The 27,357-nt window shown below is 41.3% G+C and overlaps 1 protein-coding gene and 1 long non-coding RNA gene across 4 annotated transcripts in view; both read right to left on the reverse strand.

The window, feature by feature from the left end:
* Positions 1-13,985: 13,985 nt before the first annotated feature.
* LOC306960937 lies at positions 13,986-15,141 on the reverse strand. Its single transcript, XR_013792730.1, has 2 exons — positions 14,995-15,141; positions 13,986-14,026 (listed from the first exon to the last, which is right to left on the reverse strand). It is a non-coding gene; the product is annotated as an uncharacterized lncRNA (long non-coding RNA).
* Positions 15,142-15,255: 114 nt separating this feature from the next.
* The window catches only part of rnf38 (ring finger protein 38), a 33,537-nt gene continuing 21,435 nt past the window's right edge, over positions 15,256-27,357 (reverse strand). For 2 of the 3 annotated variants that reach the window (XM_079553365.1, XM_079553364.1), the window contains exons 3-13: positions 26,864-26,925; positions 20,244-20,446; positions 19,805-20,159; positions 19,518-19,682; positions 19,103-19,270; positions 18,832-19,014; positions 18,642-18,745; positions 18,426-18,510; positions 18,225-18,346; positions 18,043-18,142; positions 15,257-15,854 (exon numbers count right to left, since the gene is read on the reverse strand). In XM_079553365.1, coding sequence (XP_079409491.1) covers positions 15,792-15,854; positions 18,043-18,142; positions 18,225-18,346; positions 18,426-18,510; positions 18,642-18,745; positions 18,832-19,014; positions 19,103-19,270; positions 19,518-19,682; positions 19,805-20,159; positions 20,244-20,446; positions 26,864-26,925 — 1,610 coding nt within the window. In that variant the 3' untranslated portion in view covers positions 15,257-15,791. Of the gene's footprint in view, positions 15,855-18,042; positions 18,143-18,224; positions 18,347-18,425; positions 18,511-18,641; positions 18,746-18,831; positions 19,015-19,102; positions 19,271-19,517; positions 19,683-19,804; positions 20,160-20,243; positions 20,447-26,863; positions 26,926-27,357 lie in introns of all 3 variants that reach the window. The other variant, XM_079553366.1, reaches the window with a different exon arrangement.

A 27,357-nucleotide genomic window follows, 5' to 3' on the forward strand; every position in this document is an offset into this window, starting at 1 on the left:
CATTTCAATTTACATTTTGAATAATCTAAATGAGTCATCTGCAATGGTGGTAATTGTAGATTAAAGCTTTTCTCAAACCCTTTACAATACTGTCTAAAAATTGTATAGGACATTTTTATTTTTTATTCAAGGGTTTTTTTAACCTCTTAACCACCTTAACTGAGCACATTTTCTCTAGTTCGACTTTACCCAAATCTAAAAGCTTCTTGAAAAAAGCGTCAAAATAGCAACAAAAACGAGACATAAATGACATAAAGCTGAAATTGAGAAAATGTGCCCGGTTAAGGCGGGAGTTAAGAGGTTAGTTGAAACCTATTGAACTTTCAGCCTGTGCTATCTTTTACCCTCATGTTTAAGATAATAATAGGCTTAATAAAAATAAATAGGCCATAGAACATTGTTATATTGTTTTCAAAAGATATTCTACAGGATACTTTCGCTCTGAGTTACCTAAATAATTGAACCATCAGGCACTCGCACAGTTTTACTTTCATTTTTACCGTGGCATAACAAATGCAGCTGGTTCTTTTGGGACTCTTCCCCTGGCAAAGTTACGCAGTTATCATTCAAAAATGCAAATCTCTGCACATTATATTGGCCTGGATTTCACACTGGACTTTCTTACGTCTTTACCAATGAGTGGCATAAACACGTGTGGCTCCTGAGACATGACAGCGGTTTACCATCCAACCGTGAGCCTTTATAACCATGATCATTATAAAACTAGTAAATCTTGACATCCCTAACACAACTCTCTCATAATAAACACTACAGCATATCGATGACAGTAAACGCAAAGCACAAATGTCAAAGAAAAACAGCCTTAATCTCTCCCTCCATAGCTTTACTCTCAGTTTTCAGTCATTGTGTTTACTCAGTCATGCAGAGACACACTTTCCTGGTTATGCGCCAGCACAACTACGGTTTTCCATCACAAAGGAGGAGATACAAGGCACTCTGCAGCCCCGGCTTCAGAGAGGGGCATAAAGACTGGGTGTGAGAGCGATGAACAGCGCAGGACACGGGCAGGAGGTACTTCTTTTAGACATTTCTACTCTGTCCGTCATAAATATTACAGGCACATTCACTGGATACCGAATAGTAGCATAGATCCGCACTGGTCTGAGGGCATGGAGCAGCTCTTACCGAGTAATTTATTTAGTACAGCGCACAATGGGATACTTAAGACGCTTATAATAAATAAGAAAGAGTCAGTGGTGAAATGATTTAAAGAAAATGTATAGAATTAAATGTGTGTTACAGAATAAACAGATATAGGCAATTCTCGCTAGTGACATCATCAATCAGCCATTTCAACACTACAGTGACTAGTTTCTGAGTTCCACGTTGTTTTAATGGATACTTTTGTACATCTTTGCTGTGTTTTTGTGAGGTTCATTGGATTTTTGACTGCAGAGAGTCCGTACTGGCCATGAAGGAAACTGAAGAGGCATCAAGAGCCTCCCACACCTGCAGCACAGTGGAGGCAGCACAGGAGGAGCTACAGGAAACAACAAAGGGACAAACGAGGAGTAGATGGTGACAAGGAGGAAGTGGAGGAGCTGATCAGTGCAGGACACCACGCTCTGAAACAGGGACAAACCCAGAAGGCACCGTTTCAGAGGATCACTTAAGGCAGTACTCCAGTTTCCCCGACCTCCAAACACATGCTGGTCAGGTTGGTCCAAGATGGCGGTCCAAGAACTATCCCAATACCTGAACACAATTCCGTTGTTCAATTGTGCAATGAGAAATAAATCACTTGCTTAATTACTTTTTCCTGCAAGATATTGCATAGGGACGAACATTGTGTAAAGCCAAAAACAATTTCACTGTCAAACTTGTTTATTCACACAGTTAAGCCGACATAAACTTATTTAAAAAGATGATAAATCAAACTGCTGTTGTCTTTGAAGTGTTTGAAATGATCACACCCCTCCTGGAACTGCCACCTTGATGTGGTGGAGGGGTTTGAGTGCCCGAATGATCCTGGGGCTCTGTTGTCGGGGGCTTGTGGCCCCTGGTAGGGTCTCCCATGGCAAACAGGTCCTAGGTGACGGGTCAGACAAAGAGCGGTTCTGAAGCCCCTTATGAGAGACCAACAGGCCCGGTTAATCGTGAGGCCGTCCTTCTCTGGACCCACCACCTGCAGGAGGAGCCAAAAGGGGCTGATGCAATGGACAAGTGGAAGAAGATGGATGGATGGATGGATGGATGGATGGATGGAAATGACACAGGCATCTAAGAAGCATCTAAGAAGCATCTAAAATATACCTCTAAAAAATAAATACAACCGTTAAATAAATTATGCCTGAATGCGATCAACTGCAATTAATGAATTACAAAGGCCATGATTAACCTTAAAGGAACAGGCCACCGTTTTTACATACTGAGATATGTTCTTACCTGAGCTTAGACGAGTTCGCTTGTACCTGTCTGGTCTTCACGTGTGCCCTCAGTCACGTAAACACAGCACAGACGGCGTTAGCATTTAGTCTCTCCTCCTCTATAGCTCCAAACGAGGTGAAGATAGAAGCTACCAAGCTCTTCCACGTTTTCCCTATTTAAACATGGTTACATGAAGTGTTACACTACAAAGTATGATTACACAAAATTAAACAATGTGGATTTTCTAAGCGGATAAAAGAGGAACTATATTGTAAGGCGTAATAATATCCGAGCAGTAATATCTTCACTTAACTGTGCGGACGCCGCACTACTCCTGGTATTGTGGCTTATTCCTTTATAAACTAATAATAATAGAAGTCTTTATCTCACACTGGACAGTCCTGTCTCTCTCTCCAAACTTCATTAGCCATTTAGTTATAACAAGCATCATCTAATGCACAAAAGAAACCGGGCCAAACAGTATATGCCTCTCACCAACATCTTTGAGCATATTCATTTCTTATGCCTTGTACCTTCTCTGGTAACAGTGACTGACTTTATGTCCAAAAGCATGAACCTCTGATGTCCTGATTCCTGTCTATTCTTGTCACTCCCAAAAGGATGCTTAGATCTACTTTATGTTCAGCGTGTAAACCTGTCCTCAATACACTTAGTTACTGTATGTGAGCCTTGATGACACAGCAATCAACATGTATCCGTCTGCAGAGGTTTACAAATTGTCTAACTTAATCAAAGCTTTCATGGTCCAAACTTCTCCTTGAACGGGCACAAGACGGGAGGATTTGGCCGCTGTGTAAATCCCTGACTGTGCAGCCCATATAGCTAACGCATTACTTTCCCTACACGGCCCACTGGACATTTCAATCAGCTGTAATGGAAGCGGATCTGCTCCTCGCTCAGACCAGCCGGGGCACGTGTGGCACACCCTTCTCTGGCACAGTGGAGTTTGCATGTTTGCCCCTGTGCCACTGGGGATTCTGACCGTTAAGCCTGAGTTAGGGTCACCACCTCAAACAGCGGTGAAAGTGGGACAAATCTTGTGGTGCGGTGGGACATGGATGGACAGACATGAGAAATTCAAACTTAGATCAGCATTAAAGCGCTTCCTTTGCTTTATTTTTGGCCCAAAATCACACATACAGCCCGAAGTAAGTCACACAATATTCTAATCTGGACACAACATTGTACATTTTATACCCTGAATGCAACACATCTATGCATTTTCTAAAATTGTGGAAACATTAGATTACAAGCAGAAGAATGGAGTCAAATTTGGATATTGCACAAATAGGGCAAAATAGAGTGTGTAAAATAGACAAAGTAAATACTGAATGTTTCATCAAAACATGCAGCTGAATGTGCTTTAGACCTTACTTTGTATGTTTCATGAATTAATGGAATTAAAGGGACTATACAGTGTTTAAAAATGTTAAACTCATGTATTTTCCTCCCCCTACATGCTCCAGCCATGTCCTAATGTGAAGAATGAGCCCAGACCTGTTCACCACAACTGCCTCTAAAATCCTCCACTGTCACTCAAAAACGTTGCACAGGTTTAATATAGAAGGTGCAGTTACACGTATGACCTGAGGTGGCAGTAGTGAGTGTAAAATGGCCAACTTGCATCTAGCCCCTTTAAAGATCAAGACATTAGATTTATTTCATGCACAGTGACTCATCGGATGGATGGATGGATGGATGGATGGATGGATGGATGGATGGATGGATGGATGGATGGATGGATGGATGGATGGATGGATGGATGGATGGATGGATGGGATAGATAGATAGATAGATAGATAGATAGATAGATAGATAGATAGATAGATAGATAGATAGATAGATAGATAGATAGATAGATAGATAGATAGATAGATAGATAGATAGATAGATAGATAGATAGATAGATAGATAGATAGATAGATAGATAGATAGATAGATAGATAGATAGATAGATAGAGCAAAGAAAGTATATGCACTCCATAGTGCCCGGGACTTGAAAAGCAGGACCTTTATATAGCAAAACAAAATATATTACATGTAAAATCATTTCAGTTTTACAGTAGCCTACAGCAGTGTTTTTCAACCTTTGTTGAGCCAAGGCACATTTTTTTCATTGAAAAAATCACGAGGCACACCACCAGCAGAAAATATTAAAAAACGTAACCCTGTAGCCTATATTCAGTCGTTCACATCAAAGTCTTGAATAGGAACACCATATAGTCTCGCTAGCCACCGTGCCACAGTCACCGCCACCTGCTGCATCCATGCATCACTAATTCTCTTGTCTCAAAGAAATTAGCGACCTAATATGGAGTATTTATTACATGGTTACTCTACTCTAGACAGCAAAGACACTCGAAAACGGTACATTATTTGCGGATAATAATGAATGGTGAAAGTGAAGTAAAATGAAGGTGAAATTGGATAATTTTCCAAGGCACACCAGACAATATCTCACGCTCAAATTTATATAACACGTTTCTACCACAAATAGCACTCTAAGAATTGAATACTGACAAAAGGCAAGGTGGGTGGAGTCCAAGAACACATTTACAGAGAATAACTTTTGGGGGAGCCGGGATTGAGCCATCGAGGTCAACACGAACTGACCTACAGCCACCACAAATACAACTGCCCCCTCACGGCAGCACCTGCGGGAAAACCGACCCATAAAAATCAGAAAAATGACCTCCAAGTAGCTGCACATGTTCTTCAGTACAGGGGACACAGATACTACGAGATAAAGCAGAGCAGTACCTTTGCATGTATCTGTGTTTGTCATGATACGGTTTGCTGAGTGTGCTTATCACTGCGAGTGCTGAGAGAGCAGCCAGCACTGATGACAACACAACCAGCAGCTGCACATGAGGTTTTTAGGTCTTCAAGAAATATGGAGGACGCACAAATGCAATTGTGCAATACTGGACGTTCTTGTTACACTGCTTTTCCAAATGCAAAGACAGAACGAGGGCAATAGAATATATATAGAACAAAAAGTGAAATGAATGGCCACATATTATCTCATTTTTTAAAACTGTTTCTTTCAGACTCTGCCGTCGGACGCTTTAATTTATCACACGTGATGGAGGCTCCGTGTTGGGGAGGAAGTAAAAAAAAGGGTTTAGAATACACTGTAAAAAAAAAAAAAAAAAAAGCCTGTGAAATATACAGTGATTTACTGTGTTATATCCTAAATATTTTATCCTAAAGTAAATAACTTTTTTTTTGCAAATGTCAATGTTTTACATTAGTGGTTCTCAAGTCATGGCTTTGGGACCCATCATTACCCAAGGGTGACAAGCTCAACCCAAATAAAGCTGTAAATTGTCATATATCGTCTGAAAAAAACTGCCCAATAACATTCGTTTTAACTGACTCCATACAGTTTCCATCCATCCATTTTCTTCCACTTTTCCGTTGCCGGGTCGTGGGGGCAGCTTTTGGAGTTGCCTAAATCACATTGCACCTGCCCCTATGGCTCCTCCTGCAGGTGGTGGGTCCACAGAAGGACGGCCTCATGGTTCTGACCGGGCCTGTCTCTCCCTGTTCAGGGGCTTCTGAACAGGGGCTTTGTCCGACCCGTCACCTTGGACCCGTTTGTCATGGGAGACCCAACCAAGGGTACGAAGCCCCCGACAACAGAGCCCCCGGGATCATTCAAGCTCAAACCCCTCCACCACCTTAAGGCGGCGGCTCCAGGAGGGGTTCCATGCAGTTTACAATGAAACATTTAGAACATTTCCTATAGGCTCGCGACCCGCTGAAAATCATTCTGCAATCCACTTTCTGGTCCCGACCCACAAGTTGAGAATCATGTTTTACATTATGTATGAGTAAATGGGGTGCTCTGCCGGGAAAGTTTTTAAATACTGACACTATTTCTCACATTTTTACAATTTGATCTCATTTTTGCATAAAAATATTTCTCAAAATCATCTTGGCCTTTGGCCCCCGAGGTGCTGTGTGTAGGGCCGGATTTGGCCCCCAGGCCTGACATTGCCTACCCCTGCATTACACTATATCTCTCCAGTTGAGAAGCTTTTAGATTTGGGCAAAACCAAACTGTAGAAAATGCGCTTGGTAAGAGGTTGAGAATTGAATAATGACCTGTTTTTCCTGTTTTAAATAAATATTAAATCGTCTTTTAACACAGAATCTTAGACTCTTTTTTTTTTGTCTAATATTACTAACTAATGACTACCAGGACCAGGTGTAGCCTATATTTTTTGTAATTATGCGCCGTATTTATACATGAATATTATGCAAATCCACATGAATGTATTCTAGGTATTCAGAATACAATGCTCTGATTGGACAAAGTAGTGGAAAACACATTTTAAGGCAAGTATTCTGTAACTAAATCACAGAGTATTCTCCCCACTACTGTGGAGGCTTGTACTTATAAATGTGAGTATGGTGGCTTTAAAGTACATTTGATATGAATAAATGCTTTGCTCGTCAGCAGATGGCAGTGTTGTGCAATAACACGGTCTCCATTGTTTGGGTGGGACAGGACCATAAGTGCAGACAGTGTATATCAAAGGTATCAATGACAGGAGATGGAATTAGGAGTCTAAATTGGAGGCGGTAATGTTGAGCAAATTGTTTAAGTGCCGAGGCGTTCACTGGGCGTCGTGTTCGTCAGAAGAGAAAATCCATGCGATCCATACGAAGGGCCAAGTGCAGTGATGTTCCCAGGGCGGCAGAAGCCACTTCACTTTTGTAAATTAGAGATAACAGGGTGACATCCAGGCAGAGGCGTCCACTCCAGCCTGAGGCCAGAGGCAGCGGGCGGAGATTTGAATGATATCAGCATAATAATGGTGTGGCTGACTAAACAGTGCAGAGCCAACATGGAGGCTTCACACTGGACATTTATAAACATGAGGGAGAGATGTAAAGACTAAATAAATCAGCATCGCGCCATTGACAGTAACAGGGGAGGGCGGGGTGAGTCGAGCCAGTGGGTAAACCCAACCACCCACTGTATTATGTATAAGATTATAGATTTGTTTGAAAAAGGGTTTTTCACTACGCAAAGTGAATTTTTGGCCTGATACAAAATCAATGCATGGAGGTCCATTTTTTTCTGATTTTGGTTGGTATATGTATATTTTTAAAGGCATAAAAGTAGATTAATCGTTCAGGCAGATTTGCTCAGAATAAATAAACACATCTTGGTGTTTTCAAAGAAGAGAAAATGAGCATTTAGGGTAAAACTGAGCCTCTGGTCCATAAGACACAATGAAAAACAAATTACAAATTATTTACAATTCTGCAGTTTTTGCATTGTATATTGTTGGTTCTGGGTTTGGCAGAGAAAAGCAAATTAAAATTAGATGTTACATTAAATCAAATTATATTATTTGGGGAATTTTTGGTGACAAAATTACATAATCTGCAGATGGTGCATATGGAAAGGAAAATATATATTATGAAATGAAAGAAATTCAACTGACCCCAAGACCTGGTTCAACTTGTCAAACTCTGGAGGTAAAAATGGCCTCAAGGAACTTTTTTTTAAAGACAAACATCTTTAAAAAAGATACATTCCAGACGATTTTTGAATATGCAAATACATAGAAAACATGTGTCTTCATCAATGGCTGAGGAACTCGCTTCTCTTTGGTCCTCATGGCGGGGAGCTGACATTGCTGTAATACCCCCTGGTGGCCGGGGGCAACTCCAAAAGACACTTGGAAACAGGATTCTAACGGGACTTCAGACCTCCCTTTGCTTAAAGGGGCTAGATGCAAGTTGGTCATTTTATGCTCACTACTGCCACCTCAGGTCTTACGCGTAACTGCAGGTTCTATATTAGGCTCGTGCATGACGGCACTTTAGCCCTGAAGCAACAACTTTTTAAGTGACAGTGCAGGATTTTAGAGGCAGTTGTGGTGAACAGGTCTGAGCTCATTCTACACATTATGGCTGGAACATGTAGGTGGAGGAAAACACTTAGTTTTTACCTTTTTAAACTCTGTAGTCCCTTTAAAAGCCTGGCTCCAAGGAGTTTTCCTTTTTCTAAAAATCGCTATGACCCATGTGACAACACTGGGGTAGGTGAAATAGTTTTAACCACCATGTTTTTTGTAGATCAGTCCGAAAAGTGTAGGCATTTTCAGTGCATTGACTGGCTCCAGAGCCTGTCAATCAAGCTCTGGAGCTCTGTGGAGGCCCCGCCCACCCTGTGAGCTTTTTTGCTCTTTTAAGGAACAGGCTGCGTAGGAGGAAATTGAGCAGCCATGTAAGTTTCACATGATGACTCGGGACCTTTACTATGAATGAGGCTGAATGGGTAATCATCTTTCTATAATTATTCTCTAATTATTATATTGATGGTATTTATATAATACTGTTATTACGCAATAACCACCAAAGCAAAAAGTGTCTCCTCTTACACCCCTCTCCCCTGCTGTTTGCATTTGACTTTCTTTTGTAGGTCCAACAAATGATTTCTGGGACTGTACTTATCATAATTAGTATTTGTTTTTTATTAGAACTCTTTGTTACCAGAAAAAAGTAGAGTAAATATTCATCATAAATGTAAATACACCACTATGTATTTGTGCCATTATCTGTTTGGTGTATGCCGTAGTTGCATCTGCTGCTGAAAATAAGAAGATTCTCAATGTGAACAGAACCCACGCCTTGGCTTTTACCCAGGGCCTGGATCACTTTCAAATTGGCTAATGAAGTAGTTGCAGTAAGACATTAAGGTATATCTTCATGCTCTGCTCCTACAGTCAGAGATCTGGGGGTTTATAGTGAATACGATTACAGCCTGTGGGGAACAAGAACGTAACTACACATGTTAGTACAGGTAAAGTGCAGGCTTTAATACAGGTGTCCAACTACAATGGGTAATGAAGGTGTATCATGTCATGTAGTTGCAGGTGTTTTGGCCACTACAAAACATTATCTAACAATAGGTACATTTTTCTTGAGATAAGTACGGATGCAACGATGCAACGATGCCCCGATTCAATTCCATTTTAACCTCTTAACCCCGACCTTAACCAAGCACATGTTTTCCTGTTATTATGATTATTTAAAAGAGCGTTAAAATTGCCCTGAAAACAATATGTGAACAAGGATGAAAAAGCAACAAAAAAGTTACAAAAATGCCACCCTATCTGTACAAAAAAGTCACAAAAACATGACAAAAAGGCGTCAACAAAGTAACAGAAACGCAATAAACCAGACCACAATAAAAGCCACAAAAATGCAATAAAAACGCGACATAAAAACGCCAAAGAGCGACAAAAACGAAACAAAAAGGGACGACAACGCATGGAAACGCAATAAGGAAAAATCTTGGATCAGTTTTGTAGGTCTTTCAAATGAGGGAAGGGTTTAAAATGTTAAAATTAAGTGATTTCCTCCCCCTACATGTTCCAGCCATGTCCTAATGTGTAGAATGAGCTCAGACCTGTTCACCACAACTGCCTCTAAAAATGAAGTCACTCTTCAGGTCTGAAGTGCCGCCATGCACGAGCTTAATCTAGAAGCTGCAGTTACGCGTAAGACCTGAGGTGGCAGTAGTGAGTACAAAATGGCTAACTTGCATCTAGCCCATTTAAAGTAGCTATCCTTTATTTTTTTTAATTTTCTGTTATTGAAATAACATTTGTTTTGTCCTTTAGTATATGGTAAAAGCAGACATTTATCCAAAAAACACTGATTTTAAAGTACTTTAAACAGTCATAAAATGTCAGGCTAGTAGGCATTTTTTACAGTGAAGTGACAGTTTTCCTCCTGAAAGTTTTGAAACCTGGTTTAAACTCAGTCCCTGTGACGAATGTTGATGTTGTAAATGCATTAGGAAAGTTTGAGATGAGTTTGGACCAGAAAATAGCAATTTGAAATTTGAGTGACCGTTTCTTTGTACAATTAGGTATAGCTCCTTTAAGTTAAGCTTCCGATTTCAATTTTATTTTACTTTTTTTTTTACATATATAAATATGACTTATTTTATAACCAAATTAATTAAAAAAATAATTAAAAAAACACATAAAAAGGAACTGACTGTGTCTTTTTCCCCCCAATTATTATTATTTTATTTTTATTACATTAATTCACATTTTTAGCAGTACTTACATGTGCAATTACTTTTGTGTTACCTGCACACATGGAACTTGCAGGCTGTAATATAAAGTGTTACTGATTATCTGTATTAGTTTTGTCTTTTGCCTGCACCCTATAAAATATATATAAATAAAAGGGTCTGAATAGTGTAGCAGGAGCTGCAGCAGATTTGCCCTAAACCACCTACAGTGAAATCATCACACGCTCTGTTGTTTTGCCAGAAGGGGGCAGCATTGTTCTGTACAACAAAGGAGCTCCTGACTTGGGCAAAAGAAAATGATGCAAAAAGTGAGACTCCAGCAAACAGTCCTGTCCCTGAAGTGAAGCAGCTAAAAGAGGCGTCACTGTGATGTGAGCAGGACACGTGCAGTAGTTAAAAAGCGTTGTTCTTCTGACCGGTCCTTTGCTTTGTTTGGAGGAGTGGTTATACTGCCACCTAGAGGTACACACCTCAATGGCACCTGACTTTTTTTTCTTTTTTCCCCCCTTAAGCACAGATGGGAGGCTTTTAGGCCAGTGGTTTTCAAACTGTGGTGCATGTACGTACCGCTGTGGGACTTAGACTTCTTGAGGCCATCTACTGTTTTGCACTTGCAGTATATTCGCTTTAATCAGAGGTCATTTCATTTACGTTTTCGTTCGGACCTGTGCCCCTGATCAGGGACTAAATAAGGTGACATCTTAGTATATAGTACTGAGGATAATACATATTTTTTAAAGTATTTTTTCCATCACAAGATTATATATTATATGGTTATTGTACGGTACAACCAACACCCAAGAAGCTATAATAATCATACTGTATAATAAGAAAATGAGTCATTTGTGCACAGAAGGTCCTGGCTTTCATCTGAGATAAAGCATAAGCATGTATGATGTAAAATCTCTAGGCCAGGGGTTGCCAAGTGGGGTCCGGGGGCCCCTGGGGGACCTCAGAGGCACTGCGGGGGGCCCACAATGGTATACAAAACAAGTACATTAAAAAAAAAAAATACTATTTTGAAAGGAACAATACATTTATTTGCTAAAACATACGGCTTTAAAACAGTATTTATCCCACAGTCATAACTAGATGTTGTTTTTCATGTAATTATAGCTGTAAAATAATAACGAATTCCTTTGAAAGGAGCAAATTATTATTGGGGGGGCCTTGAGAGAATTTCAGATCGATTAGGGGGCTGCCATGTCCCAGACTTTGGGAATGGCTGCTCTAGGCAATAAGCTTTAGCTTTAGAGAATGTTAAATGACAGAAAATCAGCTCAAAGGGTGTGGTTCTTATAACGGTTGAATAAAACTAAAATACTTTATAGTTCAGCACCAATGACACAACCACTCAAAGATGCTGTCCATTTGCAATCCAAAGGACAGAAAGATTAAAATCATATATAATAGGTTGTAGTGATAAATAGAAAATGTACAATTGGAAAAAAAAAATATCTCAGGTTTACAATTACAGTAGCAATGTAATTTTTTGTAATGTTGACATGACTGAAAAGATTAGGCTATTACATTAAAGGAGCTATCCTTGATTTTTTTTATTTTGTGTTATTGGAATAAAATTTGTTTTGTCCTTTAGTATATGGTAAAAGCAGACATGTATCCAAAAAACACTGGTTTTAAAGCCTTTTAAACAGTCATAAAATGTCAGGCTAGTAGGTATGTTTTACAGTGAAGTGACAGTTTTCCTCCTGAGTTGTGAAACCTGGTTTAAACTCAGTCCCTGTGATGAATGTTGATGTTGTAAATGCACTAGGAAAGTTTGAGTTTGGACCAGAAAATAGCAATTTGAAATTTGAGTGAGCCTGTTTCTTTGTACAATCAGGTATTGCTCCTTTAATATAGAAGGTGCAGTTACACGCATGACCTGAGGTGGCAGTAGTGAGTATAAAATGGCTAACTTGCATCTAGCCCCTTTAAAGATGCTGTTCATATCATTTTTATTGATCATCTCTTGCAATCCAAAGGACAGAAAGATTAAAATCCTATGTAATAGGTTGTAGTGATAAATAGAAAATGTACAACTGGAAACATTTATCTCAGGTTTATCTCAGTTACAGTAGCAAAGTATTTTTTTCAAACGTTCAGCGACTGAAAAGATCAGGCTATTACATTATTGCTGTCTTGTCAAAAACAGGGGCTGAGGTCATTGTTTGTACCACATTACTTGAAAATATGTTAAAGCCATTCACACGATGGAAGAGATTTTTGAAGGCATTTCTGAAGTAAGACACAGCGAGTTTCAGACTGACCTTTTGTAGCATTGTATTTATAGCTTGGGTATAAAGCTCATGTCAGAATGCCTCCTTGACACAAAAACTATTTGTGACAGTGATAGTTACACGAAGAGCTCGCCGTGCTGAGGTGAACACAGTGACCTGTCGCCTTCACTACAGGATCTTTGAGCTTTATTGTACAAAATGTGTCACTGTATATTCAAACACTGCCCTGATGTGAAAGCACTTCTAGACTTAGTGAACCAGGCTTTACACTAGATTTACAGTTATAGTATGTTGTTATTTGGTTTACTTTACAGTGCATGAGACTAAAATCATCCACTGACAGTCTGAAAGAGCCTCAGATCATGTGAATTCTCTGCCAATGGAGCAGCTCTGAGCTTTGTTCATGTGGGAGCAGCTGCATGAAGAGGACCTTGATTAAATATGAATATAATAAATGTTACAAATGGAAAGTTCATCTTTAATTTACATGCAATTTTAGTCGACTAAAACTAGACTCAAATTTAAGAAAATTATTTGACTAAATCTCGACTAAAACTAAAGTATGTTGTCAAAATGAACACTGGATTAGAGACGCTGTAGATCAGGCCCGGGTGACCCCAAACTTTGGAACGGTAATGTATGTACCATCAAATGTATGTCAATTCATAGAATAGCTGCAGCTTGCAGCCGCTAATGGGAGTCCTAACAAATAAACAAACCACACTGGACTGTAGTAATTTACATCTGTTGTCCCACACTCGCACGCTCTCATTCATCTTGGCCTATTGTACATGTTTTAGTGGCAGGGGAAACCGGAGTACTCGGAGGAAACCTACACAGAAATGGTGAGAACACGAAAACTCCACACATAGAGGCCCCGTCCTGGTGGGCATCGAACCTGGGACCATCTAGCACAGACCTGGGCAAATGATTCAATCCGGCCCACAACTTGTAGGGCATAAACTCCTGAGTATGTAAAAAAAAAGTGGGTTTCTAGCCTATTCCTTTGTAGAGTTATGATTTTTTTTAAAGAAATCACCAGAATGCTCACTCCAGCCACTAGGGGGCTGCAAAAATAAAAATAAAAGGAAAGAATTCCACACATGTCCAGCAGAGGGCACTGACATGAGGGATCAGGATATAAACAACTCATTGGCTACAGTCCTGTCCGGCTCATTATTTCTCATTTATTGAAACACGTTTCCTCAATAGTATTTTCCCAATCAAAACATTTTTATTTAGGAGCTTTAGTTAATGGACCCGGCAATGCACTCCCCATGTATGTTTTGGCCCCCAGGGAAATTTACTTTGGGCAGACTTTTTCAGTTAGGGGATGTAACATTTGGAACAGCATCCCTCTCACGATAAGAGAATGCCCCACGTTGAACACATTTAGGACTCAATTAAAAAACTGGTTGAAATCCAATCAGCGATGTGCTCATTAGACCCTATACAGGCCTCCTGATGCAGGACTGAGCCGAGTGTCAGGATCCTCTGCACAGGTGGTTTCTTGTAAATAATAATTGTACATATTTATCCTTTATATTGTCCTATGTTTGAACTGTATGACCTACCCTTGCACCAATCCATTCTATTGTGCAAGACACAGAACAAACATTCAGATATTATTAATGTATGAATGTTGTTTTGTATGTATGTATATAGCCTCAACTTTTAAAATTGTTTTATGTTTTATAATTGTTGTTGGCCCCTCCTGGAACCGCCACCTTAACATGGTGGAGGGGTTTGAGAGCCCGAATAATCCTGGAGCTCTGTTGTCGGGGGCTTCGTGCCCCTGGTAGGGTCTCCCAGGGCAAACAGGTCCTAGGTGACGGGTCAGACAAAGAGCGATTAAGAAGCTCCTTATGAGAGACCAACAGGCCCGGTTTCTGTGGACCCACCACCTGCAGGAGGAGCCATAGGGGCTGGTGCAATGTGATTTGGGCAGCTCCAACAACTGCCCCCACAACGGAAATGGATAATTGTTGTTGGTATTATACACCTTGCCCAGGGACAACAGCTGAAAACTAGCTTTGCAGCTAATCCTGACACATTTACAGAAATGTTATCAATGTGTACTGTCCCTGTCGATTAAACTAATAAATATACTTGGAGACCCCCCCCCCCCCCTGCAATCGCTTCACTTCCCAGAAACTCAGTTTGAAGGAAGCGCAGAGCTGCTTTCAGTGCGATGCTAGAAGTTAATGAGTATAAGAAGCTGAATCAGCTTGATATGGCGAAATATTTTCAGAGAATAATAGTCCTACTAAATACCAGTATCAGATGTTCAAAATACACAATTTAGTGTAATGTACAATAGGATGAAGTTGCAGAATAAGTTCGAGTTATTGTTGGTGCGGCTCCGACTCTATTCAGGCTGCTTCTGTGGCCCCTTATGAAAATGAAAGGCCCCCCCTGGACTAGCACGAGCGCTAACCACTGCGCCACCGTGCTGCCCAGTTTGTTAACCCAAACTCTTAACCTAAGAAAAAACACGCTGGAAAAGGCTTTTCAAAATTCCAATTTTAATGTTTAGTAAAAAGGACAGATTCTGCTTGTTATGACAATACTCACTGTATCAACAACCAGATTAATAACAATAAAGGTATCTTGGTTATAAAAATTCATAATCTTTGGACTGTCGATCCTCCCCTTAGGATGTTAGTACAACTATACAATATGTTTTCAAAAAATCTTATCCTGTCCATACAGTAACAGAGGAAGTTACATCATCTTAAAAGAGCTTTAATTAGTTAAAAAATACAACTTTAAATATCCACTAACACATGACACTGCGGCTGTGAGCGCGTTTCAAGGCCATTTGTAAAAAGTGATGAGCAGAAGGCAGAGCAACAGGGCGAGAGTTCAAAGGCCTAAAAAGAGCACAGTCTGTAGAAGAATTCCCAAAAGCCAAACCCGGAATAACAGTTCAAAGTCTGGAGTTTGGTATTCAGAAGCACTGGTCCACGGAAAGTAGGAGGAAATAATCCCCGAAGTTAAAAATACAGTTCACCGATTGGTTTGTGCAGTTGCAGTGTAAGTTGTGGGAAAAGTGGAATAAGACAGAGAGGCTACTCCGAATCCCGCTGGACTTCAGAGGCATCAGCTCGGCAAATGGGACAGGTCCGATTAGCCTGAATTAGGAAAAAGAAAAAAAAAAGAAAAGTTAAAGTATTGGCTCAGAAATGATTGACGTAATAGTTCAAAACAATGGTCATTTTTTCCATTTGTGGCGGCACAGAAAACACTGAATGTCGGGAAAGTTTCTATTTCATGCAGCCCAGTAATTATAGATTTTAAATCATAAACCAAACCAGGGTTTCTGTAGCAAGTCAAATGTAATGCTTTTTAAATGCTATATTTTTAAATCAGGGTGAGAACCTTTGGGTACGTCACGGTTCAACACGCGAACCCACGATACGTCACTAATAAAGAAACATGTGATTTATTATTTGGCCTTTTTTAAAAACATACAAGATATTATTCAGGATTTGCATTTGTTTTCTCGTGCTTTGTATCCCTTTTTTTAAAATAAATAAGTGAATGATCCCTGACACTGAAAATGTCTATAGATCTGTCAGTGACATCACTTCACTTACATTTAAATAAACTAGAAACCACAGTCCTGTTGCCTGAAAGGAATAAATCAACCCCAAATTGATCTTCACAATTCTAAAAACTATTATTAAAGTCATTTGTGTGCCAGTGTGCTGCCCTCTACTGTTCAGACTGAATTGGCCTCTGTTGACTGAAAGCTGCTACCTCATTTATATGCATGATGTCATCGAGAATCAATATCGGGATAAAACAGTATCGTATCGTCCCACAAAATATCGCAATGTATTGGAAAATCAATATATCATCACAGCCCTCATTTTTAATGCCACAAATGGATAAAACTCATATTTCATTTCGTAAGATTTGCAAACAATCAAACAAACTGGGGAATGAGGGGAAATCTTTATATTCAAATTAGAATAGGTGGCGTTCACTATTTAGGATGTGATGATGTCATAATGTCAGGTGGAGCAGGGGCCGATACAACTCTATGGGAGAAATTGTTTTTGTCAGAGATCTCCAAAATGAAAATTGTTTAGAGTGATGAACTTGCCACATTTTTTTTATGTCTGAAAGTGCTTTCTACCTTTCATCACGCTCATTTAAAAAAAATAAAAATATTGTCTCCACTTTTGGAGGCCTTTAAGAGGAAATAATAAGACCATAGTTCATATGAGCCGGAAAAGAAAACTATGAACTTCCAGATTTTCTTCCAGTTTTTGTTTCATGAGATATTTGCCAACAAATGACAAAAAGTCTGCAGTTTTTCTGTTACCATAGGATTTTCAGCAATGTTTTATATTTAGGTGAGCTTGTTAAGTATTAATAAGGTACTAATAAACATTGATAATAGGCCTGTAAAGTATTAACACACTGCTTATTATACTTTTATCTGTTAACATACAAATAGAGCATTAATAATTTGCATATTCATAGCCAACCCTAAACCTATCTGTAACCTAAACCCTCACCCTAAATTGATTACTAATGCTTATTAATACTTAATGACACACCTTAATTTAAAGCGATGCTGAATTTTCAGTCGCTCCACCTCAATTTTAAACTATAGGCTCTTTAGAATGTTATGATGTCACGTGAACGCCACCTATTGGACACACCGGGCAACTTTTGAGCAAAAAGGTGTGTAAAATGTGTTTTAGATCATAGTTTTTTGTGGTTTTCACAAATGTATGCAATAAAAATGTCACTATGTTGGGTTTTGTCTTCAAGAAAATAAAACATTTTCTAAGGAATTTAGATTTAATGTCATCTTTAATCCAATTTAATGCTTTTTAATGACCTTCAAGGCCTTAATTTTGGCCGCAGAAACCCTGCCATGCTAAAATATCTGCGACATGATCCAACACTATCCAAAGGCTTGTGTCAGATGACCTTTTCCTGTTATAGATGCAATTTTAAGGACTTAAGACAGGGGTGTCAAACATACCAGCCCACGAGATTGATTTAATCCGGCCCCTGCCCTCTAGAGCATAAATTCTCTAGCCCATTCCTGTGCGGAGTTATGATTTTTTAAAGAATAACCAGAATGCTCATTCTAGCCACTAGGGGGCATTAAATTTAAAGGAAAGAGTTCCACATGTGTCCAGCAGAGGGCACTGACATAATAAGAGCTCTGGATATGAACAACACATTATATAGCCACGTTGTAAATGGACAGTCTGTCCCAGGGCGGCTGTGGCTGCGGCTGCAATAACAGCTTACAGTGTGGAGTGAATGAATAATGACCAAGACTCGATTACTCACCTTAAGCCACTTGTCCACGCACTTTGCATGAAACTCGTGGTTGCAAGGCAGGACCCTCAGGAGCTGGCGGGACTCGAAGTCGCACATGCACACCACGCACCTGCGACACAGAGACACAGCGTTTGGTCATTTAAGGTCGACGTCATTCCACCGAACGTGCGTCGAAGAAACGGAGCGCTCACAGTGTTTGCTCAGACTGATGGTTGTTGGGGTTAAACCTGTACGAAGGCAGCTGTTCGATGTCCGCCTTCGTCAGTCCTCGCGGTTTGGCCTCTCCGAGACGCTCAGCAAGGTTCAACAAGGCCTGAAGGGAAAACAACATTAGTCAACTCTAAAAATGTTGGTTAAAGTGTCATGTTTACATTTAAAAAAATAATAAATACCTCATAGTTTTCCACCTCACCATCCTCCACGTCCAGCTCTAAACTTATAGTGGGGGCTACATTCGGGGGCACAGGAAGCATAGACCTGTACGGGGGAGAGAAGAATCAAGAAACAAATCAATAACTACTTATATTTAAAGAAAGATACTACACACATACTGATATTTTTGCTTCCATTTGATATTACTTAAGATATTGCTTTTAAATGGCACTTACAAGAAATAAGGCAGGAAGCTGGGGTGGTACGGAGAGGGAGGTACGGTTTGTTGAGAGCGGTACCGACGACTTGTTATTCTCCGAGGCATGAAGTGGGGGTAGGGCTGTGAAAGGGGAGATTGTAAACACATTTTGGTCAGAATTTTAGTCACGGCCTGGTGTTGTGGTGCATTTAGGTGGAACCACTGACCATAGTGAAGAGCTCCTGTGCCAGCGGGTCGTGGTGGGACAGGAACTGCAGCGGCGTGGAGGGGGGCAGGGCGGAGGGCTGGTGGTGATGGTGGTGGTGGCGATGGTGGCTGTAGCTGAAGCCGCCGCCAACCGACAACTGCTCGCCCAGCAGCTCAACCTCATTTTCGATTCTTTGTAAAGGCTAAAGAAAGGCACAATATGAGACCGGGCATAACAAAAGTGTTTGAAAAAAGTAGAACAGAACAGACAAAGTGAAGGCGCCGACGTACCGATCGTGGCTGCTGCGTCTGGAAGGGCAGGAACTGTCCCGGTGTGTGGAGGTGCGGAGGGTGGGCGAGGTGTGGGGGAGGGGGCAGCAGGAACTGAGGGTCACTGGACAACAGAGAAGGGAACGCATAGGGCACGGGAAGATGCTGCATCGAACAAGTCTGAAGCATCTGGAGAAAGAAAGACATACATGTATTGTTTATAACAAGGTTTACTCATATTGTAATGCAAATGGATCTCCACTAGGTGGCATTCAAGAACATGGAATAATAGTCTGTAGAACGCAGCAGTTATTGTTATTGTTCACCAGGCGCTTTCTTTTTTCTTGTGGCAAGAGAAAATGTGCCGTACAAAGTGTACTTTTTATGAACAAACCCACACACAAGAACAAATGGCGCACTGGAGTGTTGCGCTCACCGGGTGGTAATGCTGTCCAGTGCTGAAGACCACGCTGCAGGCAGGGACCTGCTGTTGAGAGGAGCAGGCAGGGGGGAGGTGCTGCCCGCTGCACAGAGGCGGCGCCAGGCCATGAGGAGGGACCGGGGTCACGGTGTAGGAGACTGGGACGCTGCCCCGCTGGAGCTGACACAACACACCAGGGGTTATTCATCTGCAGGACTGGTCTATCTTAATTATACGCTTACATCATCGTGGATGATAATTAATGACGTAATGTTTATGTGATTTAATAAGCGTGGACTCACTTGTTCGTGCAGGTCCATGACCATGGCTCCTGGCTGCTGTGTGGCATGATGCTGCTGATGACCGTGGTGGTGGTGATGTGCAGCGGGGTGTAACAGTCGTGGGGACAGAGCAGGGGGGTGGAAGGCGCGGGGCTCCTCTGACCCGGCTGCTCCCCCAGCAGAGGGAGTCTGGCCGTAGGCACTGGGGGGGTGTGTTGGGTATGTCTGGTGTGTGGGGATGTGAGGATTGTGGTAGTTCTCATCCTGGAGCTCTGACGGCAGCCTGTTGGCAGGCCCCTGTGCGGTGGGGTGGTGATGGGGAGGCAAATGACGAGATGGTCTGGAGAGGCGTCCGCGCTGGCGCCTGGCGGGGGGGCTGGAGGGAGACGAGCAAGTTATGAATATATAAATGACTTTGATTCAGAGCTTAAAGTTAGTTAGAAATGATAAGAGTTATTACCTGCGCCGGAGCCGCGCTGGAGTGAGGCATCGCTCCTGGTGATAGTGTGCGTGGGGATGAGGGGGTCTGCGATTGGGCGGTCCCGACTCCCAGGGCCGGATGGGGGGTGATGGGGTAGAAGGTGGTGGGGCAGAAGAGGTGAGCTGCTCCAGGACAGACTGGCTGGACAGCCTCTGGCGCTTTGGACTGGGGCTTTCCTCACTCTTCACAGACACAAGGGGAACATCAGTGGTTACTGACCCATAGTAGTTGCATCATATAGATCCATTTCATCATGCTTAACATATTCTCAGGACAGCAATCTGTACTTCTCCATACACACTAAGATCCTTTGTGAGTCATGGTATTTCCTGCATGATCCAGAGTGTGAAAGAGAGCGCATTACACCAGCAGGGCCTCAGGGTCAAAGTCACTTCCTCTTTGAGAGAGGAAATGTAAACACTCGACAAGCTCTCACAGGCCGTTTGACTCACACACACACCCTAAATGTTTGAATACACAATATACTGCAAACAGAACTGCGCACAGCCGCTCTCGCCTCATAGATATCATAAACCAACTATGTTTTAATCCTATCGACTGGTGAGTCACTTCACTTACTGTCAGGAGTGACTCTCACACTTGGCACTTGGTTAGGCATGAGCACACATGCGTGTGTGTGTCAGCTCTTAGTCACTGTCCTCTGCCCAAATGTGCTCTGATGAAACGGAGGCCTTCTGAGGCTTTGCACACAGGCTTCGGGAACCATTGGGACCACAACAGTTTTCCCCTTCGACTGACTCGATCCCTGCTCTCACCAGTGCTCTTCGTGGGAGAGACACGTTGTTAAAGTGTGATAAAAATGACTCAGCGGCTGTGACTTTTAACACACACGTCCACACAGCTCAGCAACCTTGAGAGCAGCGTGATAGCTAACAGGAAACAGCTGGAGAGCAGGCGGCCCAAACACACACACACGTATGGAAACGCCTGCAGACATGCGCACATTCACACATGGGCAGCTGCCACTGTTTGAATATACAGCCTATAAAGCACAATACCTCCCAAAGTTTCAGAAGCTCACGCTGCGGTGTGCGTAGTTTCACGCACTGAATATATTTTTAACTCTTTGAAAACCGCTGAACAAAGCCTGGGTGGAGAAAACAGCCAGCCATGTCTCCACCAGATACAGCATCATCGGAGTAACAAAAGAGTTGTTTATTTAGCTTGTATCCTTGAGGAAAATGCATGTACAAGTACCCACAACATACTGCATAAAGAACAGGAAAAAAACAGTTATAAATAAACTATGGAGGATTCTGACATGGCACAACAGCAGCACCGTGCGCCCCGCCCCCCACTGTCTCTTCGCGGAACGACCCCCTCTGTCCTGTCCCATACCAGCAAAACCCCGAAACCCTAGGGACATCCACTGTGCCCATTTTCATATCCAACGCCAGCCTCTTCCATCCCGGGCCTGACATATCCCCCCTGCTGCCACACCCCCACGTGGCGCTCGCTCTCGCTTCCCCCTCCCCCCATATCCCATCAAACAAGATAAGCTCAGGCCATTTGCGGGACCCCTCTTTCCCTCTCCCGGTCCCGTCTCTCGGACCCTTGGCTCGAATCTGAAGGGACAAGATAAGAAGTTCCCGGGCGGGACACATGCGGAGTGGGTGCACGCGGTCCGTCCTGGGACACGCAGACTATTGGCCATTAGTATGAAAGTTTGATGGGGCTGTCTACCCGTGTCAGTGGGAGGGGGCAGAGCCAGACAAAGAACTGTGTGTGTGTGTGTGTGTGTGTGTGTGTTTCCCCCAGCTATACTTTAATGTGGCCTTGTGCATTACTCTTCCACCACTTATTTGGTAAAAAAAATAAAAAAAATAAGTGCAATATATGACACTAGTAATATGGTACTAGTGTCATATTTGTAGTTATTGGAGGTATTTCGCCTCTTCTGATTGATAATGATGTTCTTTCCTTTAATCTTTTTTTCAGTCGAGGCTCTAATCTGCTGTCATTTGCTCATAATTTAACATATAATTACAGACTCCCCTCCATTTATCTATGTCTGGGTCTGGCATTTTGGCACGGTGTTTAAGGGGAGACGCTACAAGCAAAATTACATTTTTCAGGTTTTGGGCCAATTTGTGCTTTTAACATAAAAGCTTTGACCTGGAAACGAAAAGGAAAGACAGAATTCTCACAATAAAATGTAGATTTATATGGAAAATTGTAGTTCCAAGGGCCATTTTTATCACATCGGTGCGACAAAATCTCCATGTCAGTAGCTCCTACAGACCTCAAAAACCCAAACAATTGCATTTTCTTGAGTTCAGCTTTACCCAAATCTACAAAACTCCTCTAACCCGGAACCGTATGTTGTTGCCGTCAGTTTTTTTTCTTTTTTTCATTGCTTTTTAAATGTGTTTTCAGCACATTTTTTGCAACGTTTTCACCTTTTTTGGTCACATTTCTCTCGCTTTTTTATTTCCCTTGTTTTCATCTTATTTTTGTTGCCATTTTGTTCAAGAAGCTTTTAGGTTTTGGTTCAGGTGGGGGTAAGAGGTAAATATCCAATTCCTAGCCTGAGTTATTGAATTTTGAATTTCAAAAATCAATTTAATTTTAGCTTATTTCAAAACGAAACAAGTAGGGCTGCAACTAACGATTATTTTGGTAATCGATTAATCTTCTGATTATTTTTACGATTAATCGATTAATCGCTTGGCTGTGAATGGTGTATGAAAAATTTATTTTTTCATTTTTTTAATCACATAAAGCTAAAATGGCATCTCTTGAGGACATGTTGATGGAATAAACTTGTTTTTGGAGGCTCTTAGTGCCAATTCTGCTTTATTAATTGGATGAGACACAGACAGATATTTATGAAATTTTCAATTTACAAAACTGTAGAGTTTTGTACATTGAAAATTACCCTAACTTAAAAAACAAAGTAGGTTTCCACAAAAATAAAAAGTGTTCATGTAATTTTTGCTTTTTTTAAGTCTGTGTTTACTAGAAAGCGATTAATCGAGTTCTAAAATAGTTGACAACTATTTCAATAATCGATTAGTTGTCGATTAATCGATTAGTTGTTTCAGCCCTAGAAACAAATAACCTCTAAAAAGTTGTTGTAACTAATATTTCAGTGAAACATAACCATAAATTTAAACTTGGCTCGATCCATTATTCAGATTTTTTGAAAATTGGGAATTTGGGGCCTTATTTTTTATATATAAACAAAAAAAATGACAAAAACGTGCAATACATGATTTTCTCATATTTATGTCTGTAATCTACAGCTTAAGTTTCAAATTGATATCTCTACATTTAAAAATAATCCTATTCACCTGCAGCGTCTCGTTTAAAAGGAAGTAACGATAAAACTGAATTGAATCATGATTTTTATCTGAACCTTTCATGAGAATTTTTTTTTTTTTCTTCAGCAAAAAGTGTCAACACAATACAAGCAAAAGTAAATCGGGGTTGAAATTAGTGGTGGGACTCGATTAAAATTATGGCCTTTGTAATGAATTAACCGATATTAATCACATTTAAGCATTCTTTATTTAGGGGTTGTAATTAGGTTAATTTATTTTAGATGCTTCTTCAGTATTTTCCTGTCGATGTTTATTTTTAAGCACTTCGACGTCCGCGCAGTAAAGTCGAAGTGCTCCTACAGTATTATTACGCCTCACAATATAGTTCCCCTTTTGATCTGCTTAGAAAATCTATGTTTAATTTTGTATGACTATACTTGGATTGTGTAACTATCGTGTAACTGTATTTAAACTGTATTTAAATAGGGGAAACGTGGAAGAGCTTAGTCGCTTTTAACTTTTGGCCCCATAGAGGAGGAGAGGCTAGATGCCAACAACATCTTTGGTCTTTTTGCATGACTGAGTGCACATGCAAAGACCAGACAGGTACGCATCAACTCGTCTAAGCTCAGGTAAGAACATATCTCAGTATGGAAAAACCGTGGCTTGCTCATTTTACTGTGTGACTAAACAAGTTTGACGGTAAAATTGTTTTTGGCTCAAAGCGGTGTTCATCTCCAAGCAACGTCTGCAGGAAAAAGGAAACTAAAAAAAAAAAGTGTCTGTGCTGCTAAAGTAAAGAGTGGTTCATTTCGATTCATATTTTTTAATTGCATTACACCTTTCATGAAATACTGTGGCTCCCTACTCATGCAAGAATCCACACTCAAAGGCGCAAAACTGGGGACCCGCGGATACAGAGGGTGACTCCCGGAAACCCCGTGAACTGCCTTCCATTATGGCCGGGTTACAGCGCATTCTGCCCGGCCCACACACCGTCCCCTCCCCGTCCCCCCTCGCACTCAGCGGACTGGACAGAGATCCCTGAGCCTGAACCGGAGACACGCCCTGCCACACCACGTCCCATTTCACAACATTTGGGATATGCAGTATGCAGTATGCACATCCACATAGTCACCAGCTGTTGTGGCTTCCCAGAACTGGAATAAAGGGAGGCCTGAGCTCTGGTGACGTTACATTCGAGGGCTGCACAACATACTGCCAGATTATCAATATCTTTGCAATATTAGTGATGCAATTACAGCCTGAAACTAAAACAAATCGTGCCTTATTGCATTCTAGGTTGTGCATTTCTGACAAAAGTATAAATGCATGACGGTCACCAAGATGGCAATATATATTTTTGTTGAATAAAAAGCTTGATTTGGCTGAAGCTTTAAGTTGTATTTACTCCTTGGACTATTCGCACATCACCTCTCTGATTTACATTTCTAATTTCTTATAATCCCTGCAGCCCTTTATTATTGCTTTTATTACTGATGGTGTGTTGTGTTTTTGCACAGTTAAGATATTTGGAGCATTAGCAACAAAATCATTTCCCTGATGGAATATTAAACTTTCTGATTCCTTAACAAAACAATAGTGAGTACTCCTTAAGTGTTTATATTGTCCTCAATAGGGATGCACCATTGGAGCTTTAAAAACACAACGTTCTCCATCTGCATCTCAGTGAATATGGACACACCTCTGCAAACATATTTTAATAACTGCGCAAAATGCAGCGGCTAGCAACAGTATGCTAATGTCACCGGCAACTCATCAAAGCTGGGACAGGAATCATGTTTGGATCACCCAATAAAATAAAGTCGCCACTGCTGGAGCAGCCAAGTGTTTTGTTTCAGTTTATGAAACGCTGTTAAAGAATAACTGATCTAACACATTTGTAAAGATGTAATGATCAGATCACTTTATGTGAGTTGTTTATATAATGTAACAGAATAGCCTGTGTTATACCCCAGGATAGTTAGTGTAGAAAAGTCCAGTGATCCTCGTGTAATGTTTTTCCATTAGCTTAATAATAGATATAATTGATCTGTAACATCTCGTTTGCAAGAAAAGATAAGACTTTATTGATCTGACAATGTAGAAAAGAGGAACATTAACTTTTTTCACACACAGCAGCCACTCTTAAGAAAGTCTCTTGGTATTGGTTAATGCTCAAACCCTCAGTAAAGTATCGGAAGCAAAAGAGCTGGATCGATGCATCTCTAGTCTCTATTCTAGAGACTAGAGATGCAGAATAGATTAAAATAGCTCTGCTTGTTCCAAGTCTCTTTATGGTCGGGCACCAAAGTATATAGCTGACATGTTACAGCCGTATGAACCACCTCGGGCCTTGAGAGCCTCAGGGAGGGGTCTCCTGGTGGTTCCCAAAGTCACCACTAAACACGGTGAGGCTGCGTTTCAGTTTCACAAAGCGAAAGTCTGGAACAGCCCCAGTGAGGACACTACTAGGTGGACTATGTTTAAGTCCACCTTTTTATTGCCTCCTATGGCAATTGATTGTATTAATATAGACATATTTTTAATGTAATTGTATTGACTGATTTGTTTTACTGCTGTTTATTGTACTTTTATTGTGTTTGGGTGTTTGGTGTTGCTTTCATGTCGTATATATGAAATGTGCCCTTCAAATAAACTTGCCGTGCCATGCCTAGTCCTCGATATAAGACTTGTAGAGTGCTGTATTACTATAACTATAATTTCAACCACTTTCTTCTCAAAGCTCTTCAGCTAAACTGCAGCGACCACTCCAGTACTTTACCCGTGCTTACCACGCACAAAACAAGCCTGCGCCCGCTCTCCGAACTGCACACGGTTGACTGTACGGCCATTTGCTTTTACAAATTCATTAATATTTGCAGACATGCTTCCACTCAAACACTCTCTCCCTCCCCCACATATTTTTTTTTTTTTTCCATCAACAATTTTTCAAAGCCCATTTTGTTTCCTGTGCCACTGTTCCTCCCTTCCTTCCCTCCCTCCCTCCTCACCTTCTTTCCCTCTCTCTCAGTCCAACCAAGTCCCACAGCTGGAGGTGGAATCATTAGCAATACCCCCTCCCAGTTAAAGCCTCGCCTTCCCCGCTCCTTTCCCTCGCTCTTCCTCCAAGCCTTCTGCAACACCTACCCCGAGCATCCAGCCTCCCTGTCACCGCTTACAAATCATCCCTTTTCTTTCCAATTCAAGTCGATAATAACCGTAATGTTTCATGTTGTAAAGTGAGACCGAAGCGTGCATTTGCTCCTTAAGTGACTCATGATTATGGTATTTGTAAAGTGCGCATGTACTTACCTTATCACTTTCTTCCCCGTACGCGTGGTCTGGGTGGCAGAGGTACGACCCACCAGAAGCTCCTGGAAGAGGCGAAAGAAAGTGTTACTGCGATGAAATAATCTACTATAAGATCACATTGGTTTGGTGTTTAAAAGGGCCTGTCTCACCGGCCTGGAGACCAGTTTTGAGACTAGTTGGAGACTGGAGTTACCGCTAGTCATGGAGATGTCTCTGGGACGTCCCCTAGCAATAAGGCGAGTCTCCAGGGAGTCTGGGTGAAAACGAACAGGCGGAGTCTCTGCATGGTCTCCCAGAGGTCTACGCGGTCTCAAGCAGCTGTGGCCATTTGTTGTCCTCAACCTGTGAGACGTCCCTGCAATGTCTCCGAGACCTGTCAGATACCAAGGAGATCTGAAAGAGTTGTATGGAGTCTCTTCTTGGTATCCGACAGGTCTCCGAGACATAGCAGGGACGTCACAGGTCGAGGACAACAAATAGTATTCGCGACACAG

Source organism: Gobius niger, assembly GCF_951799975.1.
Source record: "Gobius niger genome assembly, chromosome: 3".
Lineage (NCBI taxonomy): Eukaryota > Metazoa > Chordata > Actinopteri > Gobiiformes > Gobiidae > Gobius > Gobius niger.